At 54.8% G+C, this 22,858-nt stretch overlaps 1 protein-coding gene across 2 annotated transcripts in view; it reads right to left on the bottom strand.

The window, feature by feature from the left end:
* LOC116955746 (rab proteins geranylgeranyltransferase component A 2-like) overlaps window positions 1-22,858 on the bottom strand; it is a 58,111-nt gene that overhangs the window by 18,363 nt on the left and 16,890 nt on the right. For both annotated transcript variants that reach the window (XM_032977026.2, XM_032977025.2), the window contains exons 10-14: window positions 10,989-11,066; window positions 6,531-6,635; window positions 4,220-4,280; window positions 2,523-2,619; window positions 120-224 (exon numbers count right to left, since the gene is read on the bottom strand). In XM_032977026.2, coding sequence (XP_032832917.1) covers window positions 120-224; window positions 2,523-2,619; window positions 4,220-4,280; window positions 6,531-6,635; window positions 10,989-11,066 — 446 coding nt within the window. The remainder of the gene's footprint in view (window positions 1-119; window positions 225-2,522; window positions 2,620-4,219; window positions 4,281-6,530; window positions 6,636-10,988; window positions 11,067-22,858) is intronic.

Raw genomic sequence — 22,858 nt, 5'->3', positions numbered from 1 at the left:
CACGTGTGTGTACACGTGTGTGTGTGTACACGTGTGTGTGTACACGTGTGTGTGTGTGTGTACACGTGTGTGTGTGTGTGCTCCCCCCACGTGCGTGTGCACGCGAGGCAGAGACTCACGCTCAGGCGGCTCCGTCGCCCGGCGGAAGAGGGTGGCGACGATCGGCTCCAGGTGGCCCCTGGCACTGCCACCTGGGCGCCCTTCGCACGTCAGATGCACCAGGTCTGGGGGCAACCGGGAAGGAGAGTAAACAAAACACAGACAAAGATGACCCGTGTAGCCTTGGCGTGGGGCGGGGGCAAGTGCTGCCTGCGGCGAGTCGTGGCGGCTACGGGAGGCCGGCGCCGTGGCGCTCGAGCGGCGGGGTTGGTGGGCCGGCGACACGCACGGCCGCCTTTGTCTCCCCGGCGGAGATGATTTTAGACGCACCGCACCGGGCGCTCGTTCGAGGCCGAGTCGACGTGTGAGTGAGTGGTGAGTGAGTGAGTGGTGAGTGAGTGGTGAGTGAGTGGTGAGTGGTGAGTGAGTGGTGAGTGAGTGGTGAGTGGTGAGTGAGTAAGTGGTGAGTGACACTCACCCTCCATGCACGTGTTAGTGAGTGAGTGGTGAGTGGTGAGTGAGTGAGTGGTGAGTGAGTAAGTGGTGAGTGACACTCACGGGTACCCTCCATGCACGTGTTAGTGAGTGGTGAGCGAGTGGTGAGTAAGTGGTGAGTGACACTCACGGGTACCCTCCATGCACGTGTTAGTGAGTGAGTGTGTGTGAGTGAGTGAGTGGGTGAGTGAGTGGTGAGTGAGTGAGTGAGTGGTGAGTAAGTGGTGAGCGAGTGGTGAGTAAGTGGTGAGCGACACTCACGGGTACCCTCCATGCACGTGTTAGTGAGTGAGTGGTGAGTGAGTGAGTGGGTGAGTGAGTGGTGAGTGAGTGAGTGAGTGGTGAGTGAGTGGTGAGTGAGTGGTGAGTAAGTGGTGAGTGACACTCACGGGTACCCTCCATGCACGTGTTAGTGAGTGAGTGGTGAGTGAGTGGTGAGTGAGTGGTGAGTAAGTGGTGAGTAAGTGGTGAGTGACACTCACGGGTACCCTCCATGCACGTGTTACTGAGTGGTGAGTAAGTGGTGAGTGAGTGGTGAGTGAGTGACACTCACGGGTACCCTCCATGCACGTGTTAGTGAGTGAGCGGGTGAGTGAGTGAGTGGGTGAGTGAGTGGTGAGTGAGTGGTGAGTGAGTGGTGAGCGAGTGGTGAGTGGTGAGCGACACTCACGGGTACCCTCCATGCACGTGTTAGTGAGTGAGTGGCGAGTGAGTGAGTGAGTGGGTGAGTGAGTGGTGAGTGAGTGGTGAGTGAGTGGTGAGTGAGTGGTGAGTGAGTGATGAGTGACACTCACGGGTACCCTCCATGCACGTGTTAGTGAGTGAGTGGTGAGTGAGTGGTGAGTGAGTGAATGGTGAGCGAGTGGTGAGTAAGTGGTGAGCGACACTCACGGGTACCCTCCATGCACGTGTTAGTGAGTGAGTGGTGAGTGAGTGGTGAGTGAGTGGTGAGTGAGTGGTGAGTGACACTCACGGGTACCCTCCATGCACGTGTTAGTGAGTGAGTGGTGAGTGAGTGGTGAGTGAGTGAGTGGTGAGTGAGTGGTGAGTGAGTGGTGAGTGAGTGGTGAGCGACACTCACGGGTACCCTCCATGCACGTGTTAGTGAGTGAGTGGTGAGTGAGTGGTGAGCGAGTGGTGAGTGAGTGGTGAGCGACACTCACGGGTACCCTCCATGCACGTGTTAGTGAGTGAGTGGTGAGTGAGTGGTGAGTGAGTGGTGAGCGACACTCACGGGTACCCTCCATGCACGTGTTAGTGAGTGAGTGGTGAGTGAGTGGTGAGCGAGTGGTGAGTGAGTGGTGAGCGACACTCACGGGTACCCTCCATGCACGTGTTAGTGAGTGGTGAGCGAGTGGTGAGTGAGTGGTGAGCGACACTCACGGGTACCCTCCATGCACGTGTTAGTGAGTAAGTGGTGAGTAAGTGGTGAGTGAGTGGTGAGTGACACTCACGGGTACCCTCCATGCACGTGTTAGTGAGTAAGTGGTGAGTAAGTGGTGAGTGAGTGGTGAGTGAGTGAGTGGTGAGTGAGTGGTGAGCGACACTCACGGGTACCCTCCATGCACGTGTTAGTGAATGGTGAGCGAGTGGTGAGTGAGTGAGTGAGTGGTGAGTGAGTGAGTGGGTGAGTGAGTGAGTGAGTGGTGAGTGAGTGGTGAGTAAGTGGTGAGTGACACTCACGGGTACCCTCCATGCACGTGTTAGTGAGTAAGTGGTGAGTAAGTGGTGAGTGAGTGGTGAGTGAGTGAGTGAGTGGTGAGTGAGTGGTGAGCGACACTCACGGGTACCCTCCATGCACGTGTTAGTGAATGGTGAGCGAGTGGTGAGTGAGTGAGTGAGTGGTGAGTGAGTGAGTGGGTGAGTGAGTGGGTGAGTGAGTGAGTGAATGGTGAGCGAGTGGTGAGTGAGTGGTGAGTGACACTCACGGGTACCCTCCATGCACGTGTGCGTGGAGCTGGGCAGCTCCAGGAGCCGTGCCGCTCGCCGTCCGCCCTCCGGCCAGGGCACCGACAGCACCGACACCTGCGCAGGCAAAGGTCCCCCGGGTAGCCTCTAGCACCCAGTCGGGGCAAGGGCCGCTCGCGAGCGTCGCCTACCAGCGCGGCGGACGACGCTGCTGGTGGCCGGGCCAGAGGAGCAAAAAGGAGCACTCACGAGAGGAGGGAGTGCTCACGAGTGAGGCAAAGTGCTCACGAGTGAGGCAAAGTGCTCACGAGTGAGGCAAAGTGCTCACGAGTGAGGCAAAGTGCTCACGAGTGAGGCAAAGTGCTCACGAGTGAGGCAAAGTGCTCACGAGTGAGGCAAAGTGCTCACGAGTGAGGCAAAGTGCTCGCGAGTGAGGCAAAGTGCTCGCGAGTGAGGCAAAGTGCTCGCGAGTGAGGCAAAGTGCTCACGAGTGAGGCAAAGTGCTCACGAGTGAGGCAAAGTGCTCACGAGTGAGGCAAAGTGCTCACGAGTGAGGCAAAGTGCTCACGAGTGAAGCAAAGTGCTCACGAGTGAGACAAAGTGCTCACGAGTGAAGCAAAGTGCTCACGAGTGAGGCAAAGTGCTCACGAGTGAGACAAAGTGCTCACGAGTGAGGCAAAGTGCTCACGAGTGAGGCAAAGTGCTCACGAGTGAGACAAAGTGCTCGTGAGTGAGGCAAAGTGCTCACGAGTGAGGAAAAGTGCTCACGAGTGAGGCAAAGTGCTCACGAGTGAGGCAAAGTGCTCACGAGTGAGGCAAAGTGCTCACGAGTGAAGCAAAGTGCTCACGAGTGAGGCAAAGTGCTCACGAGTGAGGCAAAGTGCTCACGAGTGAGACAAAGCACTCACGAGAGGAGGGAGTGCTCACGAGTGAAGCAAAGTGCTCACGAGTGAGGCAAAGTGCTCACGAGTGAGGCAAAGTGCTCACAAGTGAAGCAAAGTGCTCACGAGTGAAGGAAAGTGCTCACGAGTGAGGCAAAGTGCTCACAAGTGAAGCAAAGTGCTCACGAGTGAGGCAAAGTGCTCACGAGTGAGGCAAAGTGCTCACAAGTGAAGCAAAGTGCTCACGAGTGAGACAAAGTGCTCACGAGTGAAGGAAAGTGCTCACGAGAGAAGGGAGTAAAGTGCTCACGAGTGATGCAAAGTGCTCACGAGTGAGGCAAAGTGCTCACGAGTGAGGCAAAGTGCTCACGAGTGAGGCAAAGTGCTCACGAGTGAGGCAAAGTGCTCGTAAGTGATGCAAAGTGCTCACGAGTGAGGCAAAGTGCTCACGAGTGAGGCAAAGTGCTCGTAAGTGATGCAAAGTGCTCACGAGTGAGGCAAAGTGCTCACGAGTGAGACAAAGTGCTCACGAGTGAGACAAAGTGCTCATGAGTGAGGCAAAGTGCTCACGAGTGAGACAAAGTGCTCACGAGTGAGGCGAAGTGCTCACGAGTGAGACAAAGTGCTCACGAGTGAGACAAAGTGCTCACGAGTGAGGCAAAGTGCTCACGAGTGAAACAAAGTGCTCACGAGTGAAGGAAAGTGCTCACGAGAGAAGGGAGTAAAGTGCTCACGAGTGATGCAAAGTGCTCACGAGTGAGGCAAAGCGCTCACGAGTGAGGCAAAGTGCTCACGAGTGAGACAAAGTGCTCACGAGTGAGACAAAGTGCTCCCACCTGCTGCGAGTCTGCGGGGAGCAGCGAGCGGTCCGTGATGAGCACGGCCCTCGACACGGCCCTTCACGCGGCCACGCGGAGAGAAGACGTCGTGAACGTCGTCATCGTGAGCACCGTCTTCATCATCATCGTCAACATCATCATCGTCAACATCATCATTGTCATCATCGTGAACACCGTCTTCATCATCATCATCGTCAACATCATCATTGTCGTCATTGTGAACACCATCTTCATCATCGTCAACATCATCATTGTCATCGTGAACACCGTCTTCATCATCATCGTCAACATCATCGTTGTCGTCATCGTGAACACCGTCTTCATCATCGTCAACATCATCATCATCAACATCATCATTGTCGTCATCGTGAGCACCGTCTTAATAACCGTCAACATCATCATTGTCATCATCATGAACACCGTCTTAATAACCGTCAACATCATCATTGTCATCATCGTGAACACCGTCTTCATCAATGTCAACATCATCATTGTGATGGGGGTGGTGGTGGTGGTGGTGGGGGTGGTGGGGGTGGCCACAGCTGACGACGATGACAGTGACGACGATGACAGTGACGACGATGACAGTGACGACGATGACAGTGACGACGATGACAGTGACGACGATGACAGTGACGACGATGACAGTGACGACGATGACAGTGACGACGATGACAGTGACGACGATGACAGTGACGACGATGACAGTGACGACGATGACAGTGACGACGATGACAGTGACGACGATGACAGTGACGACGATGACAGTGACGACGATGACAGTGACGACGATGACAGTGACGACGATGACAGTGACGACGATGACAGTGACGACGATGACAGTGACGACGATGACAGTGACGACGATGACAGTGACGACGATGACAGTGACGACGATGACAGTGACGACGATGACAGTGACGACGATGACAGTGACGACGATGACAGTGACGACGATGACAGTGACGACGATGACAGTGACGACGATGACAGTGACGACGATGACAGTGACGACGATGACAGTGACGACGATGACAGTGACGACGATGACAGTGACGACGATGACAGTGACGACGATGACAGTGACGACGATGACAGTGACGACGATGACAGTGACGACGATGACAGTGACGACGATGACAGTGACGACGATGACAGTGACGACGATGACAGTGACGACGATGACAGTGACGACGATGACAGTGACGACGATGACAGTGACGACGATGACAGTGACGACGATGACAGTGACGACGATGACAGTGACGACGATGACAGTGACGACGATGACAGTGACGACGATGACAGTGACGACGATGACAGTGACGACGATGACAGTGACGACGATGACAGTGACGACGATGACAGTGACGACGATGACAGTGACGACGATGACAGTGACGACGATGACAGTGACGACGATGACAGTGACGACGATGACAGTGACGACGATGACAGTGACGACGATGACAGTGACGACGATGACAGTGACGACGATGACAGTGACGACGATGACAGTGACGACGATGACAGTGACGACGATGACAGTGACGACGATGACAGTGACGACGATGACAGTGACGACGATGACAGTGACGACGATGACAGTGACGACGATGACAGTGACGACGATGACAGTGACGACGATGACAGTGACGACGATGACAGTGACGACGATGACAGTGACGACGATGACAGTGACGACGATGACAGTGACGACGATGACAGTGACGACGATGACAGTGACGACGATGACAGTGACGACGATGACAGTGACGACGATGACAGTGACGACGATGACAGTGACGACGATGACAGTGACGACGATGACAGTGACGACGATGACAGTGACGACGATGACAGTGACGACGATGACAGTGACGACGATGACAGTGACGACGATGACAGTGACGACGATGACAGTGACGACGATGACAGTGACGATGATGACAGTGACGACGATGACAGTGACGACGATGACAGTGACGATGATGACGATGACGACAACGATGACGACAACGATGACGACGATGATTATGACGTTGACGACGATGATGACGACGATGACATTGCCGCCGCCGCCGCCGCCGGCGACAATGACGACAACGATGACGGTGACGACGCGTCAGCGGCGGCGGTATGGTGGTGGGGGTGGTGGTGGTGGTGGTGGGGGGTGGTGGTGGGGGTGGGGGTGGTGGTGCGGGTGGGGGTGGTGGTGGTGGGGGGTGGTGGTGGGGGGTGGGGGTGGTGGTGGGGTGGGTGGTGGTGGTGGTGGTGGGGGGGGGTGGTGGTGCTGTTTGTTCGGTACCGGTGGCCGTGAGCGGGCCGGAGAGACGTGGGCAGGAAGCTGCGGCTCATCACCACCGCGTCACAGGCAATCCTCTTGCCCGTGCAGTCCACCACAGCCGTGCACCTTCGACCAAACAGAACTACGGTCGATCATCGATTATTAGTACAGTCCATCGTCCATTATCGATTAGAAGTACAGCCGATCATCGATTATCGCAGCAGCAGCCAAAAACACTCGGAAACGCGTGGTGACGTCGATGGGAAATGTGGAGGGGGAAAAAACCGGAGGACCTGGAGAAAAATCCACGCGGCCACGGAGAGAGACACAAACTACAAATATACAGCAGGTGTCAGGGTCGGAACTAAACCCACGACCTCCTGTATACCAGGCGAGGTAGTTAACATCTCCTAGCCACCGTGATGATGATGAGAGAGACACACAAACTCCAAATGTACAGCAGGCATCGTCAGGGTCGAGATTGAACCCATGACCTCCTGTATACCAGGCGAGGTAGTTAACATCTCCTAGCCACCGTGATGATGATGAGAGAGACACACAAACTCCAAATATACAGCAGGCATCGTCAGGGTCGAGATTGAACCCATGACCTCCTGTGTACCAGGCGAGGTAGTTAACATCTCCTAGCCACCGTGATTATGATGAGAGAGAGAGACACACAAACTCCAAATATACAGCAACAGGCGTCACGGTCGGGATTGAACCCACGACCTCCTGTGTACCAGGCGAGGTAGTTAACATCTCCTAGCCACCAGGAGGAAGCGGGGGAGAGGGGAGGGGGCGAGAGAGCGCAAGGCACGATGATGGGAACTCCGGCCCACCACCCATCCGAAAGCGATCCACCAACCCCCACCCCCCCGAGCAGGGATATCCGTTTGTGCCGTAGCTCGGCGGATACGAGCATGTGCCCGTCACGTGCCGAGTGGGCTGCTGGGCGTGCAAATGAGTGGTCTGGTGAGCGAATGGGTTATTGGTTGGTTGAGTGAGTGGTTGGTCGGGTGAGTGAGTGGTTGGATATTTGGGTGAGTGAGTGGTTGGATATCTGGGTGAGTGAGTGGTTGGATATTTGGGTGAGTGAGTGGTTGGATATTTGGGTGAGTGGTTGGATATTTGGGTGAGTGAGTGGTTGGATATTTGGGTGAGTCAGCGGTTGGATATTTGGGTGAGTGAGCGGTTGGATATTTGGGTGAGTGAGTGGTTGGATATTTGGGTGAGTGAGTGGTTGGATATTTGGGTGAGTGAGTGGTTGGATATTTGGGTGAGTGAGTGGTTGGATATTTGGGTGAGTGAGTGGTTGGATATTTGGGTGAGTGAGTGGTTGGATATTTGGGTGAGTGAGTGGTTGGATATTTGGGTGAGTGAGTGGTTGGATATTTGGGTGAGTGAGTGGTTGGATATTTGGGTGAGTGAGTGGTTGGATATTTGGATGAGTGAGTGGTTGGATATCTGGGTGAGTGAGTGGTTGGATATTTGGGTGAGTGAGTGGTTGGATATTTGGGTGAGTGGTTGGATATTTGGGTGAGTGAGTGGTTGGATATCTGGGTGAGTGAGTGGTTGGATATTTGGGTGAGTGAGTGGTTGGATATTTGGGTGAGTGGTTGGATATTTGGGTGAGTGAGTGGTTGGATATTTGGGTGAGTCAGCGGTTGGATATTTGGGTGAGTGAGCGGTTGGATATTTGGGTGAGTGAGTGGTTGGATATTTGGGTGAGTGAGTGGTTGGATATTTGGGTGAGTGAGTGGTTGGATATTTGGGTGAGTGAGTGGTTGGATATTTGGGTGAGTGAGTGGTTGGATATTTGGGTGAGTGAGTGGTTGGATATTTGGGTGAGTGAGTGGTTGGATATTTGGGTGAGTGAGTGGTTGGATATTTGGGTGAGTGAGTGGTTGGATATTTGGGTGAGTGAGTGGTTGGATATTTGGATGAGTGAGTGGTTGGATATTTGGGTGAGTGGTTGGATATTTGGGTGAGTGAGTGGTTGGATATTTGGATGAGTCAGCGGTTGGATATTTGGGTGAGTGAGCGGTTGGATATTTGGGTGAGTGAGCGGTTGGATATTTGGGTGAGTGAGTGGTTGGATATTTGGGTGAGTGAGCGGTTGGATATTTGGGTGAGTGTGTGGTTGGATATTTGGGTGAGTGAGTGGTTGGATATTTGGGTGAGTGAGTGGTTGGATATTTGGGTGAGTGGTTGGATATTTGGATGAGTGAGTGGTTGGATATTTGGGTGAGTGGGTGGTTGGATATTTGGGTGAGTGAGTGGTTGGATATTTGGGTGAGTGAGTGGTTGGATATTTGGGTGAGTGAGTGGTTGGATATTTGGGTGAGTGAGTGGTTGGATATTTGGGTGAGTGAGTGGTTGGATATTTGGGTGAGTGGTTGGATATTTGGGTGAGTGGTTGGATATTTGGGTGAGTGGTTGGATATTTGGGTGAGTGAGTGGTTGGATATTTGGGTGAGTGAGCGGTTGGATATTTGGGTGAGTGAGTGGTTGGATATTTGGGTGAGTGGTGGGATATTTGGGTGAGTGAGTGGTTGGATATTTGGGTGAGTGGTTGGATATTTGGATGAGTGAGTGGTTGGATATTTGGGTGAGTGAGTGGTTGGATATTTGGATGAGTGAGTGGTTGAATATTTGGGTGAGTGAGTGAGTGGTTGGATATTTGGGTGAGTGAGTGGTGTGATATTTGAGTGAGTGGTTGGACATTTGGGTGAGTGAGTGGTTGGATATTTGGGTGAGTGAGTGGTGTGATATTTGAGTGAGTGGTTGGATATTTGGGTGAGTGAGTGGTGTGATATTTGAGTGAGTGGTTGGATATTTGGGTGAGTGAGTGGTTGGATATTTGGATGAGTGAGTGGTTGGATATTTGGGTGAGTGAGTGGTTGGATATTTGGATGAGTGAGTGGTTGGATATTTGGGTGAGTGGTTGGATATTTGGGTGAGTGAGTGGTGTGATATTTGAGTGAGTGGTTGGACATTTGGGTGAGTGAGTGGTTGGATATTTGGGTGAGTGAGTGGTGTGATATTTGAGTGAGTGGTTGGATATTTGGGTGAGTGAGTGGTTGGATATTTGGATGAGTGAGTGGTTGGATATTTGGGTGAGTGGTTGGATATTTGGATGAGTGAGTGGTTGGATATTTGGGTGAGTGAGTGGTTGGATATTTGGGTGAGTGAGTGGTGTGATATTTGAGTGAGTGGTTGGACATTTGGGTGAGTGAGTGGTTGGATATTTGGGTGAGTGAGTGGTGTGATATTTGAGTGAGTGGTTGGATATTTGGGTGAGTGAGTGGTGTGATATTTGAGTGAGTGGTTGGATATTTGGGCGAGTGGTTGGGTGAATGGGTTATTGGTAGGGCAAGTGAATAAATGAGTGGTTGTTTGTGTGAATGAGTGGTTGTTTGTGTGAATGAGTGGTTGGACGGTTGAGTGAACGAGTATTTGGGTGAATGAGTATTTGGGTGAATGAGTAGTTGGGTGAATGAGTTGTTGGATGAATGAGTGGTTGGTTGGGTGAATGAGTGGTTGGGTGATTGAGTTGTTGTTTGGGTGAATGAGTGGTTGGTTGGGTTGGTTGCTCGACTAGTGTATGTGTAACTTGGTGAATGAATAGTTGGGTGGGTGGGTGGTTGATTGAGCGAACAAGAATGGCTGAGCGAGTGGCTGGGTGAGCAAGCGGCTGGGTGAGCGAGCAAGTGAGATCGTGGTTTGGTGAGCATGTGAGCAAGTGAGACAGTGGTTTGATGAGCGAGTGAGACAGTGGTTTGTGAGTGAGTGAGCGAGTGAGTGAGCGAGTGAGATGGTTTGGTGAGTGAGTGAGTGAGCGAGCGAGTGAGTGAGTGAGACAGTGGTTTGGTGAGTGAGTGAGTGAGCGAGTGAGATGGTTTGGTGAGTGAGTGAGCGAGCGAGCGAGCGAGTGAGTGAGCGAGCGAGACAGTGATTTGGTGAGTGAGCGAGTGAGTGAGCAAGTGAGATAGTGGTTTGGTGAGCGAGTGAGTGAGCCAGTGAGTGAGCAAGTGAGTGAGTGAGCGAGTGAGATAGTGGTTTGGTGAGTGAGCGAGTGAGCGAGTGAGCGAGCGAGACAGTGGTTTGGTGAGCGAGTGAGTGGGACGTCGAGCGAGCCCTCCGCCGAGTCCACCTTACCGACCGGAGGAAGAGTCCACCACGAGGTGCTTCAGCGAGTGAGTGAGCGAGTGAGACAGTGGTTTGGTGAGTGAGTGAGACAGTGGATTGGTGAGCGAGTGAGCGAGTGAGCGAGCGAGACAGTGGTTTGGTGAGCGAGTGAGTGGGACGTCGAGCGAGCCCTCCGCCGAGTCCACCTTACCGACCGGAGGAAGAGTCCACCACGAGGTGCTTCAGCGAGTGAGTGAGCGAGTGAGCGAGTGAGCGAGCGAGTGAGACAGTGGTTTGGTGAGCGAGTGAGTGGGACGTCGAGCGAGCCCTCCGCCGAGTCCACCTTACCGACCGGTTGAAGAGTCCACCACGAGGTGCTTCAGCGAGTGCCTCAGGCAGTAGGTCCCGGCAAACACCGCACTCATCCTGACACAGGACAAAGACAAAGATCCCCCACACAGCCTCAAAACAACACTAGGGGCAAGTGCCGGTGGCGCCTTATGGAGTCCGCCACGGCACTCGAGCTCGGGGTGGGTGGCTGGGACAGCGCCGCCTTTGTCTCCCCCAGTGGCGGTGTTCACTGCACGCCGCACCACGTCGTCATTTGAGGCCGAGTCGACCTAGGGGAGGACCAGGACCGGTTCGGATAATCGTCACCGGCGTTGGCGACAGTGAGCGGGGAATCGAACTCGGTGCCGGTGTGTCTGTGTGTCACTGTGTGTGTGTGTCAGTGTGTGTCTATCAGTGTGTCTGTGTCTCAGTGTGTGTGTCTGTGTGTGTCTATCAGTGTGTCTGTGTGTCAGTGTGTGTCTATCAGTGTGTCTGTTGTCAGTGTCTCAGTGTGTGTGTGTCTGTGTGTCAGTGTGTGTCTGTGTGTGTCTATCAGTGTGTCTGTGTGTCAGTGTGTGTGTGTCAGTGTGTGTCTATCAGTGTGTCTGTGTCTCAGTGGGTGTGTGTCTGTGTGTCAGTGCGTCTGTGTGTCAGGGTTTGTCTATCAGTGTGTCTGTGTGTCAGTGTCTATCAGTGTGTGTGTGTGTCTGTGTGTGTGTATCTCAGTGTGTCTGTGTGTGTCTGTAAGTGTGTCAGTGTGTGTGTCAGTGTCTCAGTGTCTGTGTGTGTCTGTGTGTCTGTGTCTCAGTGTGTGTCTATCAGTGTGTCAGTGTGTGTGTCAGTGTCTCAGTGTGTGTGTGTCAGTGTGTGTGTGTGTGTCAGTGTGTCTATCAGTGTGTCTGTGTCTCAGTGTGTGTGTGTCTGTGTGTCAGTGTGTCAGTGTGTGTATCAGTGCGTCTGTGTGTCAGTGTGTGTCTATCAGTGTGTCTGTGTGTCAGTGTCTATCAGTGTGTGTGTGTGTGTGTCTGTGTGTCTATCAGTGTGTCTGTGTGTCAGTGTGTGTGTGTGTCTGTGTGTGTGTATCTCAGTGTGTCTGTGTGTGTCTGTAAGCGTGTCAGTGTGTGTGTCAGTGTCTCAGTGTGTCTGTGTGTGTGTCTGTGTATCTGTGCGTCTGTGTGTCTGTGCGTCTGTGTGTCAGTGTGTGTCTATCAGTGTGTCTGTGTCTCAGTGTGTGTGTGTCTGTGTCTGTGTGTCAGTGTGTGTCTATCACTGTGTAAGTGTGTGTGTCAGTGTCTCAGTGTGTGTGTGTCTGTGTGTCAGTGTGTGTCTGTGGGTGTCTATCAGTGTGTCTGTGTGTCAGTGTGTGTGTGTGTCAGTGTGTGTCTATCAGTGTCTGTGTCTCAGTGTGTGTGTGTCTGTGTGTCAGTGTGTCAGTGTGTGTGTCAGTGCGTCTGTGTGTCAGTGTGTGTCTATCAGTGTGTCTGTGTGTCAGTGTCTATCAGTGTGTGTGTGTGTCTGTGTGTGTCTATCAGTGTGTCTGTGTGTCAGTGGGTGTGTGTCTGTGTGTGTCTGTGTGTGTCTCCGCCAATTGGCGGAGCCAGGAGATTGAATACCTACCCTCGGGGCTACTCCAGAAACAACGAAAAGCCACTACGGGTGGCCACGTGGAATGTTCGAACGCTCACTGCAGAGGAGAGGCTGCCACTCCTCTGTCGGGAGCTGGACCGGTACCGCCTGGATCTATGCGGCATTCAGGAGGTCCGGTGGACCGGCTCTGGCTCCTGCCACCATGAGGGGTGGACAGTCCTCTACTCGGGGCAGCAGACTGCCAAACAACAGGGTGTGGGTCTTCTTTTGAACAAAAGAATGAAGGGGGCGTGGGAGCGTGGCGGTGAGGTGTGGGAAGCTGTAAGCCCCAGGCTACTTTGGGCTCGCCTTCCCATCAACCGGAGGCGAGGAATGGTGGTCGTGGTTACTTATGCCCCCACCGAAGATGAACATCCGTGGAGGGATGCAGGCAAAGCCGATGAGTCAGATGCCTTCTATGACCTCCTGTCACAGGTGCTGGCTAAAGTGGCCCCTCGGGATAGAGTCATCATGTTGGGTGACTTCAATGCCCGAGTTGGTCATGATACTGGCACCTGGTCTGGAGTGATTGGAGGGCATGGGCCAGATCAGCTCAATAACAACGGTAGGAGGCTGCTAGATTTTTGTGCAGCCCATGGGCTTGTAATTACCAACACGCTGTTCCGGCATCGGCGCATCCACACAACATCATGGATGCATGCCGGGTCCAAGCAAGAACATCTGCTGGACTACATAGTGACGGACCAGCGAATGCGAGCCCATGTCCTTGACACCAGGACCTACCGTGGAGCTGATCTGCCCTCTGACCATCGACTAGTCATCTGTAAGATGCGCCTGCCATTCTTCCACTCCGGTGGTGGGTGTACACCCAGGACCCCATTCCAACCTAAAGTGGCCTGGTCTCAGTTATCTGATGAAAGTTGCAAGCGAGAATTTCATCATCGCTTGCGGCTGGGATTGGCATCGTCCCCGACTCCTCCTGATGTCGAGGGTAAATGGGCGAAGTTTAGGACTGTGACTCATGCAGCTGCAATGGCTGCTTTGGGTACGCGGTCCAGAACTCCCCAGACACCCTGGATGACAGAGGAGTTGTTCAGGATGGTTGAGAAAAAGCGACAGGCCCACTGTCATCGGCTACAGAATCCCACGTCAGAGAATGAGGAGGCTTACCGCAGCCTTCGCTCGGAGGTTCGGAGAGCCGTGAGGCGCTGCAAGGATGGGTGGTGGTCGCGGGTTGCTGAGGAGATGGAGTCTGCCTCAGTGGCCCGTGATCACAAATCGCTATTTAACTCCATCAAAAAAGTAACCTGCAGCGCCACACCTATTACCATCATTAGGGGAAAAAACGGTGATCCAATTTCCGACCCCCAGGAACAGGTTCGCAGATTTGCTGAGCATTTCTGTGAGGTCCTGGGGGAGGGAAAATCCCTCAGCCAGGAAAACATCGTGGCACAAAGTGAGGATGACCCTGCTGAGGCTGCGGTGCCTCAAATATTGGATGAAGTCACCCCCTGTGAGTGGCTGGCTGAGGTGCCATCTGCTGAGGAAGTATTGAAGGCGATCCGGAGTCTGAGACCAGGAAAGGCAGCGGGCAGAGATGATCTCCCAAGCGAAATGCTGAGGGAGGGTGGCGTTTGTGCACAGACTGCCCTATATGACATCATAACAACAGTCTGGACCACTGGACGGGTTCCGCAGGATTGGAAGGATGCCCTGGTGGTCCCCCTTTTTAAGAAGGGGGACCGCACAGACTGTAACAACTACAGGGGCATCTCACTCCTCAGTGTGCCGGGAAAGGTCCTGGCAAGGATTATTCAGCATCGCCTTGCCAGGCACGCTGAGGAGAGGCTTGCGGAGCCCCAATGCGGTTTCAGGAAAGGGCGGTCCTGCACAGATGCCATATTTTCTGTCCGTCTCCTACAGCAGAGGTGTAGGGAATTCCAACAAGACCTACATCTCTGCTTTATTGACCTGGTCAAGGCCTATGATACCATCAGTAGGCCTGGGCTCTGGGTCGTTCTTCGTGCTTTTGGAGTACCTGACCCTCTGCTCACGATCATTAAGGACCTTCATGATGGTGAGCGGGCCCGGGTAAAACTACGTGGCCGGGAGTCAGAGCCATTCCCTGTACACCTTGGGGTGCGACAGGGATGTCCTCTGGCTCCCACATTATTTAACATCTATTTTGACCACGTAGTTCGTGAAGCCTTCAATTGCTGTACCGGGGGAATCTCCATATGGTACAGATATAATGGGAGGCTAATCGATGCCCGGGTGCGGTCAAGGGATGGCTCCCTATTGCTCAACCACGTTATGTATGCTGATGACTTGGTAATAGCTGCTCAGTCAGAGGAGGAGTTGGAGACGCTGCTGCTGAGACTGGAGCGTGCCACTAAGAGGTGGGGCCTTACCATCAGCCCCACCAAAACTAAGCACCTGCCTGGGTGTTTTGTACCATCGGACACTCCACCCCCACAACTCCCAATCGGTGATGGGGCAGTTGTGGAGAGAGTGGAGAGTTTCCCATACCTGGGCAGTGTGCTTATGACTGGCTCCAGTTTAACAGCAGAGGTCTCACTCCGAATCAGTCGAGCGGCAATATCTTTTCATCGGTTGCGTAACGCTGTGTGGAAGCTACCTGGTCTGTCGCTCCGCACTAAGCTTCAGGTCTTCTCGGCCACGGTCATTCCCTCCCTTCTCTACGCTTGCGAAACGTGGACCCCCCTAATGGAACATCTTCGCCGGTTAGAAACATTTAGGCTGACCTGCCTACGATCCATCCTGGGTTTAACCAGACTGGATTGTGTGAGGAGCTCACAAATCCTTGAAAGATCTGGGCAGGGTCCCATCGGTGAGCTCCTCCGGCAGGCAAGGCTGCGATGGCTGGGTCATGTAGCCCGCATGCCCAGCCACCGCATGCCGAAACAGCTTTTGTTTGGCCGGATTGAGGGGGCTAAGCGGGCGCGGCACGGGCTAGAGAAGAGATGGAGTGATGTGGTACAGGAGGACGTGGAGCTGAGTGGACTTGCCGATGACTGGTACCAGCGGTGTCAAGATCGGCCTCTGTGGAGGAGGCTCGTGAAGGATGCTACTGGGCAGTTGGAGGCAGTCGCCCTCCAACAACAACGGAGGGCGGAGGAGCGACGCTCACAACAGCGAGCGGAGCGCCGGGTGGCTAAAGCACAGCAGGTTGGCACAGTAGGGGGCACAGGTGGTGCATCAGCCAGTCATCTCAGTCAGTCGACCCGTGGCACCTGGGTCTGCCCCGTGACCTCCTGCCAGCGGGCGTTCGACACTTCACGTGGCCTCAGGGTGCACATAGCCTGGCACAAGCGTCGTGGTGACGTCACCGCCACTTAGTGGCGAATGGCGGTTGTTGTTGTTGTTGTCTGTGTGTATCTCAGTGTGTGTGTGTCTGTGTGTGTCTAAGTGTGTCAGTGTGTGTGTCAGTGTCTCAGTGTGTCTGTATGTGTGTCTGTGTGTCTGTGCGTCTGTGTGTCTGTGCATCTGTGTGTCAGTGTGTCTATAAGTGTGTCTGTGTCTCAGTGTGTGTGTGTCTGTGTGTCAGTGTGTGTCTGTGTGTCCGGCAAAACAACCCCCTACCTCCTCGCGGTGCCGGACGGGCAACTCTGTCGTGGACAGCGCTGTGGGGGGAGATCCAATTTTGATTGGCTCCTCCCCTCATGGCATATGTGTCCACCACAGGGGCTAAACGGGGGCTCTGGACGGGTGCGAGGGGCTGGTAACCCCTCCACCTTCAATTAATTACCACGAAACTACGAATTAAACTGAAATATGTAACAACTAAGCTTGTGCCGGAGGCCCCGGGGGGCCAGGCGTCTATGACGTCTCCTGGCCAAACCCCAATTGGCGGAGCCAGGAGATTGAATACCTACCCTCGGGGCTACTCCAGAAACAACGAAAAGCCACTACGGTTGGCCACGTGGAATGTTCGAACGCTCACTGCAGAGGAGAGGCTGCCACTCCTCTGTCGGGAGCTGGACCGGTACCGCCTGGATCTATGCGGCATTCAGGAGGTCCGGTGGACCGGCTCTGGCTCCTGCCACCATGAGGGGTGGACAGTCCTCTACTCGGGGCAGCAGACTGCCAAACAACAGGGTGTGGGTCTTCTTTTGAACAAAAGAATGAAGGGGGCGTGGGAGCGTGGCGGTGAGGTGTGGGAAGCTGTAAGCCCCAGGCTACTTTGGGCTCGCCTTCCCATCAACCGGAGGCGAGGAATGGTGGTCGTGGCTACTTATGCCCCCACCGAAGATGAACATCCGTGGAGGGATGCAGGCAAAGCCGATGAGTCAGATGCCTTCTATGACCTCCTGTCACAGGTGCTGGCTAAAGTGGCCCCTCGGGATAGAGTCATCATGTTGGGTGACTTCAATGCCCGAGTTGGTCATGATACTGGCACCTGGTCTGGAGTGATTGGAGGGCATGGGCCAGATCAGCTCAATAACAACGGTAGGAGGCTGCTAGATTTTTGTGCAGCCCATGGGCTTGTAATTACCAACACGCTGTTCCGGCATCGGCGCATCCACACAACATCATGGATGCATGCCGGGTCCAAGCAAGAACATCTGCTGGACTACATAGTGACGGACCAGTGAATGCGAGCCCATGTCCTTGACACCAGGACCTACCGTGGAGCTGATCTGCCCTCTGACCATCGACTAGTCATCTGTAAGATGCGCCTGCCATTCTTCCACTCCGGTGGTGGGTGTACACCCAGGACCCCATTCCAACCTAAAGTGGCCTGGTCTCAGTTATCTGATGAAAGTTGCAAGCGAGAATTTCATCATCGCTTGCGGCTGGGATTGGCATCGTCCCCGACTCCTCCTGATGTCGAGGGTAAATGGGCGAGGTTTAGGACTGTGACTCATGCAGCTGCAATGGCTGCTTTGGGTACGCGGTCCAGACCTCCCCAGACACCCTGGATGACAGAGGAGTTGTTCAGGATGGTTGAGAAAAAGCGACAGGCCCACTGTCATCGGCTACAGAATCCCACGTCAGAGAATGAGGAGGCTTACCGCAGCCTTCGCTCGGAGGTTCGGAGAGCCGTGAGGCGCTGCAAGGATGGGTGGTGGTCGCGGGTTGCTGAGGAGATGGAGTCTGCCTCAGTGGCCCGTGATCACAAATCTCTATTTAACTCCATCAAAAAAGTAACCTGCAGCGCCACACCTATTACCATCATTAGGGGAAAAAACGGTGATCCAATTTCCGACCCCCAGGAACAGGTTCGCAGATTTGCTGAGCATTTCTGTGAGGTCCTGGGGGAGGGAAAATCCCTCAGCCAGGAAAACATCGTGGCACAAAGTGAGGATGACCCTGCTGAGGCTGTGGTGCCTCAAATATTGGATGAAGTCACCCCCTGTGAGTGGCTGGCTGAGGTGCCATCTGCTGAGGAAGTATTGAAGGCGATCCGGAGTCTGAGACCAGGAAAGGCAGCGGGCAGAGATGATCTCCCAAGCGAAATGCTGAGGGAGGGTGGCGTTTGTGCACAGACTGCCCTATATGACATCATAACAACAGTCTGGACCACTGGACGGGTTCCGCAGGATTGGAAGGATGCCCTGGTGGTCCCCCTTTTTAAGAAGGGGGACCGCACAGACTGTAACAACTACAGGGGCATCTCACTCCTCAGTGTGCCGGGAAAGGTCCTGGCAAGGATTATTCAGCATCGCCTTGCCAGGCACGCTGAGGAGAGGCTTGCGGAGCCCCAATGCGGTTTCAGGAAAGGGCGGTCCTGCACAGATGCCATATTTTCTGTCCGTCTGCTACAGCAGAGGTGTAGGGAATTCCAACAAGACCTACATCTCTGCTTTATTGACCTGGTCAAGGCCTATGATACCATCAGTAGGCCTGGGCTCTGGGTCGTTCTTCGTGCTTTTGGAGTACCTGACCCTCTGCTCGCGATCATTAAGGACCTTCATGATGGTGAGCGGGCCCGGGTAAAACTACGTGGCCGGGAGTCAGAGCCATTCCCTGTACACCTTGGGGTGCGACAGGGATGTCCTCTGGCTCCCACATTATTTAACATCTATTTTGACCACGTAGTTCGTGAAGCCTTCAATAGCTGTACCGGGGGAATCTCCATATGGTACAGATATAATGGGAGGCTAATCGATGCCCGGGTGCGGTCAAGGGATGGCTCCCTATTGCTCAACCACATTATGTATGCTGATGACTTGGTAATAGCTGCTCAGTCAGAGGAGGAGTTGGAGACGCTGCTGCTGAGACTGGAGCGTGCCACTAAGAGGTGGGGCCTTACCATCAGCCCCACCAAAACTAAGCACCTGCCTGGGTATTTTGTACCATCGGACACTCCACCCCCACAACTCCCAATCGGTGATGGGGCAGTTGTGGAGAGAGTGGAGAGTTTCCCATACCTGGGCAGTGTGCTTATGACTGGCTCCAGTTTAACAGCAGAGGTATCACTCCGAATCAGTCGAGCGGCAATATCTTTTCATCGGTTGCGTAACGCTGTGTGGAAGCTACCTGGTCTGTCGCTCCGCACTAAGCTTCAGGTCTTCTCGGCCACGGTCATTCCCTCCCTTCTCTATGCTTGCGAAACGTGGACCCCCCTAATGGAACATCTTCGCCGGTTAGAAACATTTAGGCTGGCCTGCCTACGATCCATCCTGGGTTTAACCAGACTGGATTGTGTGAGGAGCTCACAAATCCTTGAAAGATCTGGGCAGGGTCCCATCGGTGAGCTCCTCCGGCAGGCAAGGCTGCGATGGCTGGGTCATGTAGCCCGCATGCCCAGCCACCGCATGCCGAAACAGCTTTTGTTTGGCCGGATTGAGGGGGCTAAGCGGGCGCGGCACGGGCTAGAGAAGAGATGGAGTGATGTGGTACAGGAGGACGTGGAGCTGAGTGGACTTGCCGATGACTGGTACCAGCGGTGTCAAGATCGGCCTCTGTGGAGGAGGCTCGTGAAGGATGCTACTGGGCAGTTGGAGGCAGTCGCCCTCCAACAACAACGGAGGGCGGAGGAGCGACGCTCACAACAGCGAGCGGAGCGCCGGGTGGCTAAAGCACAGCAGGTTGGCACAGTAGGGGGCACAGGTGGTGCATCAGCCAGTCATCTCAGTCAGTCGACCCGTGGCACCTGGGTCTGCCCCGTGACCTCCTGCCAGCGGGCGTTCGACACTTTACGTGGCCTCAGGGTGCACATAGCCTGGCACAAGCGTCGTGGTGACGTCACCGCCACTTAGTGGCGAATGGCGGTTGTTGTTGTTGTTGTGTCAGTGCGTCTGTGTGTCAGTGTGTGTCTATCAGTGTGTCTGTGTGTCAGTGTCTATCAGTGTGTGTGTGTGTCTATCAGTGTGTCTGTGTGTGTCTGTAAGTGTGTCAGTGTGTGTGTCAGTGTCTCAGTGTGTCTGTGTGTGTGTCAGTGTGTCTATCAGTGTGTCAGTGTGTGTGTCAGTGTGTGTGTCTGTGTGTGTGTCAGTGTGTGTGTCTGTGTGTGTGTGTCAGTGTGTGTCTGTGTGAGTGTCAGTCTATCTGGCTGTCAGCACCTCTGCCCGAAGGTAGCAAGGGGCCGTTACTAATGCAACAAAAGCGGCAACTTTTCTGTCGTGTACTAGAATTTACTGTTTTTATTTTATTTTCTTTCATTCGTTTGGCTGCCCTGCCTCCTTGTGCCCCCCTCCCTCTCGCTCCCCCCCCAGGGCCATCATCAATCACGCTCAGACAGCGGCTGTGGTCAACGTCACCACCGCCACCACCACCACCACCACCATTCTGCCCCCCACGGTGGTGGAGGGAGTGGGGTGGTGGTGGTGGTGTGGAGGGAGTGGGGTGGTGGTGGTGGTGTGGAGGGAGTGGGGTGGTGGTGGTGGTGTGGAGGGAGTGGGGTGGTGGTGGTGGTGTGGAGGGAGTGGGGTGGTGGTGGTGGTGTGGAGGGAGTGGGGTGGTGGTGGTGGTGGTGTGGAGGGAGTGGGGTAGTGGTGGTGGTGGTGTGGAGGGAGTGGGGTAGTGGTGGTGGTGGTGTGGAGGGAGTGGGGTGGTGGTGGTGGTGTGGAGGGAGTGGGGTGGTGGTGGTGGTGTGGAGGGAGTGGGGTGGTGGTGGTGGTGTGGAGGGAGTGGGGTGGTGGTGGTGGTGTGGAGGGAGTGGGGTGGTGGTGGTGGTGTGGAGGGAGTGGGGTGGTGGTGGTGGTGGTGTGGAGGGAGTGGGGTGGTGGTGGTGGTGGTGTGGAGGGAGTGGGGTGGTGGTGGTGGTGTGGAGGGAGTGGGGTGGTGGTGGTGGTGTGGAGGGAGTGGGGTGGTGGTGGTGGTGTGGAGGGAGTGGGGTGGTGGTGGTGGTGTGGAGGGAGTGGGGTGGTGGTGGTGGTGTGGAGGGAGTGGGGTGGTGGTGGTGGTGTGGAGGGAGTGGGGTGGTGGTGGTGGTGTGGAGGGAGTGGGGTGGTGGTGGTGGTGTGGAGGGAGTGGGGTGGTGGTGGTGTGGAGGGAGTGGGGTGTTGGTGGTGGTGTGGAGGGAGTGGGGTGGTGGTGGTGGTGTGGAGGGAGTGGGATGGTGGTGGTGGTGTGGAGGGAGTGGGGTGGTGGTGGTGGTGTGGAGGGAGTGGGGTGGTGGTGGTGGTGGTGTGGAGGGAGTGGGGTGGTGGTGGTGGTGTGGAGGGAGTGGGGTGTTGGTGGTGGTGTGGAGGGAGTGGGGTGGTGGTGGTGGTGTGGAGGGAGTGGGGTGGTGGTGGTGGTGTGGAGGGAGTGGGGTGGTGGTGGTGGTGTGGAGGGAGTGGGGTGTTGGTGGTGGTGTGGAGGGAGTGGGGTGTTGGTGGTGGTGTGGAGGGAGTGGGGTGGTGGTGGTGGTGTGGAGGGAGTGGGGTGGTGGTGGTGGTGTGGAGGGAGTGGGGTGGTGGTGGTGGTGTGGAGGGAGTGGGGTGGTGGTGGTGGTGTGGAGGGAGTGGGGTGGTGGTGGTGGTGTGGAGGGAGTGGGGTGGTGGTGGTGGTGTGGAGGGAGTGGGGTGGTGGTGGTGGTGTGGAGGGAGTGGGGTGGTGGTGGTGGTGTGGAGGGAGTGGGGTGGTGGTGGTGGTGGTGTGGAGGGAGTGGGGTGGTGGTGGTGGTGGTGGTGGGAATGAAGTGAGTGCGCTGGGTGAGCGGCTGTGCGGAATTTCAACTTCGCTTTGAAGGACGCCGCAAAACTGTTTTTACAAAAGAAAAACGGCGATCCGATACGCACACACACACACACAGACCACACACACACGCACACACACACACACACAGAACACACACGCGCACACACACACAGACCACACACACACGCACACACACACACACAGAACACACACGCACACACACTCGCACACACTCGCACACACAGAACACACACACACACAGAACACACACGCGCACACACACACAGACCACACACACGCACACACACACAGAACACACACGCGCACACACACACAGACCACACACACACACAGAACACACACGCGCACACACACACAGACCACACACACACACAGAACACACACGCGCACACACACACAGACCACACACACACAGAACACACACGCGCACACACACACACACACACTCGCACACACAAGCACACACAGAACACACACACACACAGAACACACACACGCACACACACACAGACCACACACACAGACCACACACACACACACAGAACACACACACGCACACACACACAGACCACACACACAGACCACACACACACACACACAGAACACACACACACACAGAACACACACACGCACACACACACAGACCACACACACAGACCACACACACACACACACAGAACACACACACGCACACACACACAGACCACACACACAGACCACACACACACACACAGAACACACACACGCACACACACACAGACCACACACACAGACCACACACACACACACAGAACACACACGCGCACACACACACAGACCACACACACTCGCACACACACACACAGAACACACACGCGCACACACACACAGACCACACACACTCGCACACACAAGCGCACACACACACACAAGCGCACACACACAGAACACACACGCACACACAAGCGCACACATACGCGCGCGCACACACACACACACACACAGACCACACACGCACACACTTACACGCACACTTACACACACACTTACACGCACACTTACACGCACACACACACTTACACACTTACACACACACTTACACGCACACTTACACGCACACACACACTTACACACTTACACACGCGCGTGTGTCCGTCCTGGCCACGACGAGCCCCGGGCCCTGTGTGTGTCTCTCACGGGGGGATTCCTCG

The sequence above is a fragment of the Petromyzon marinus genome, chromosome 61, assembly GCF_048934315.1.
Source record: "Petromyzon marinus isolate PM22_M1 ecotype Great Lakes invasive population chromosome 61, UKy_Petmar_22M1.pri1.0, whole genome shotgun sequence".
Taxonomy (NCBI): Eukaryota; Metazoa; Chordata; class Hyperoartia; order Petromyzontiformes; family Petromyzontidae; genus Petromyzon; species Petromyzon marinus.
The sequence above is the reverse complement of the archived record's forward strand: the minus strand, read 5'-3'. Positions and strand labels throughout refer to the sequence as shown.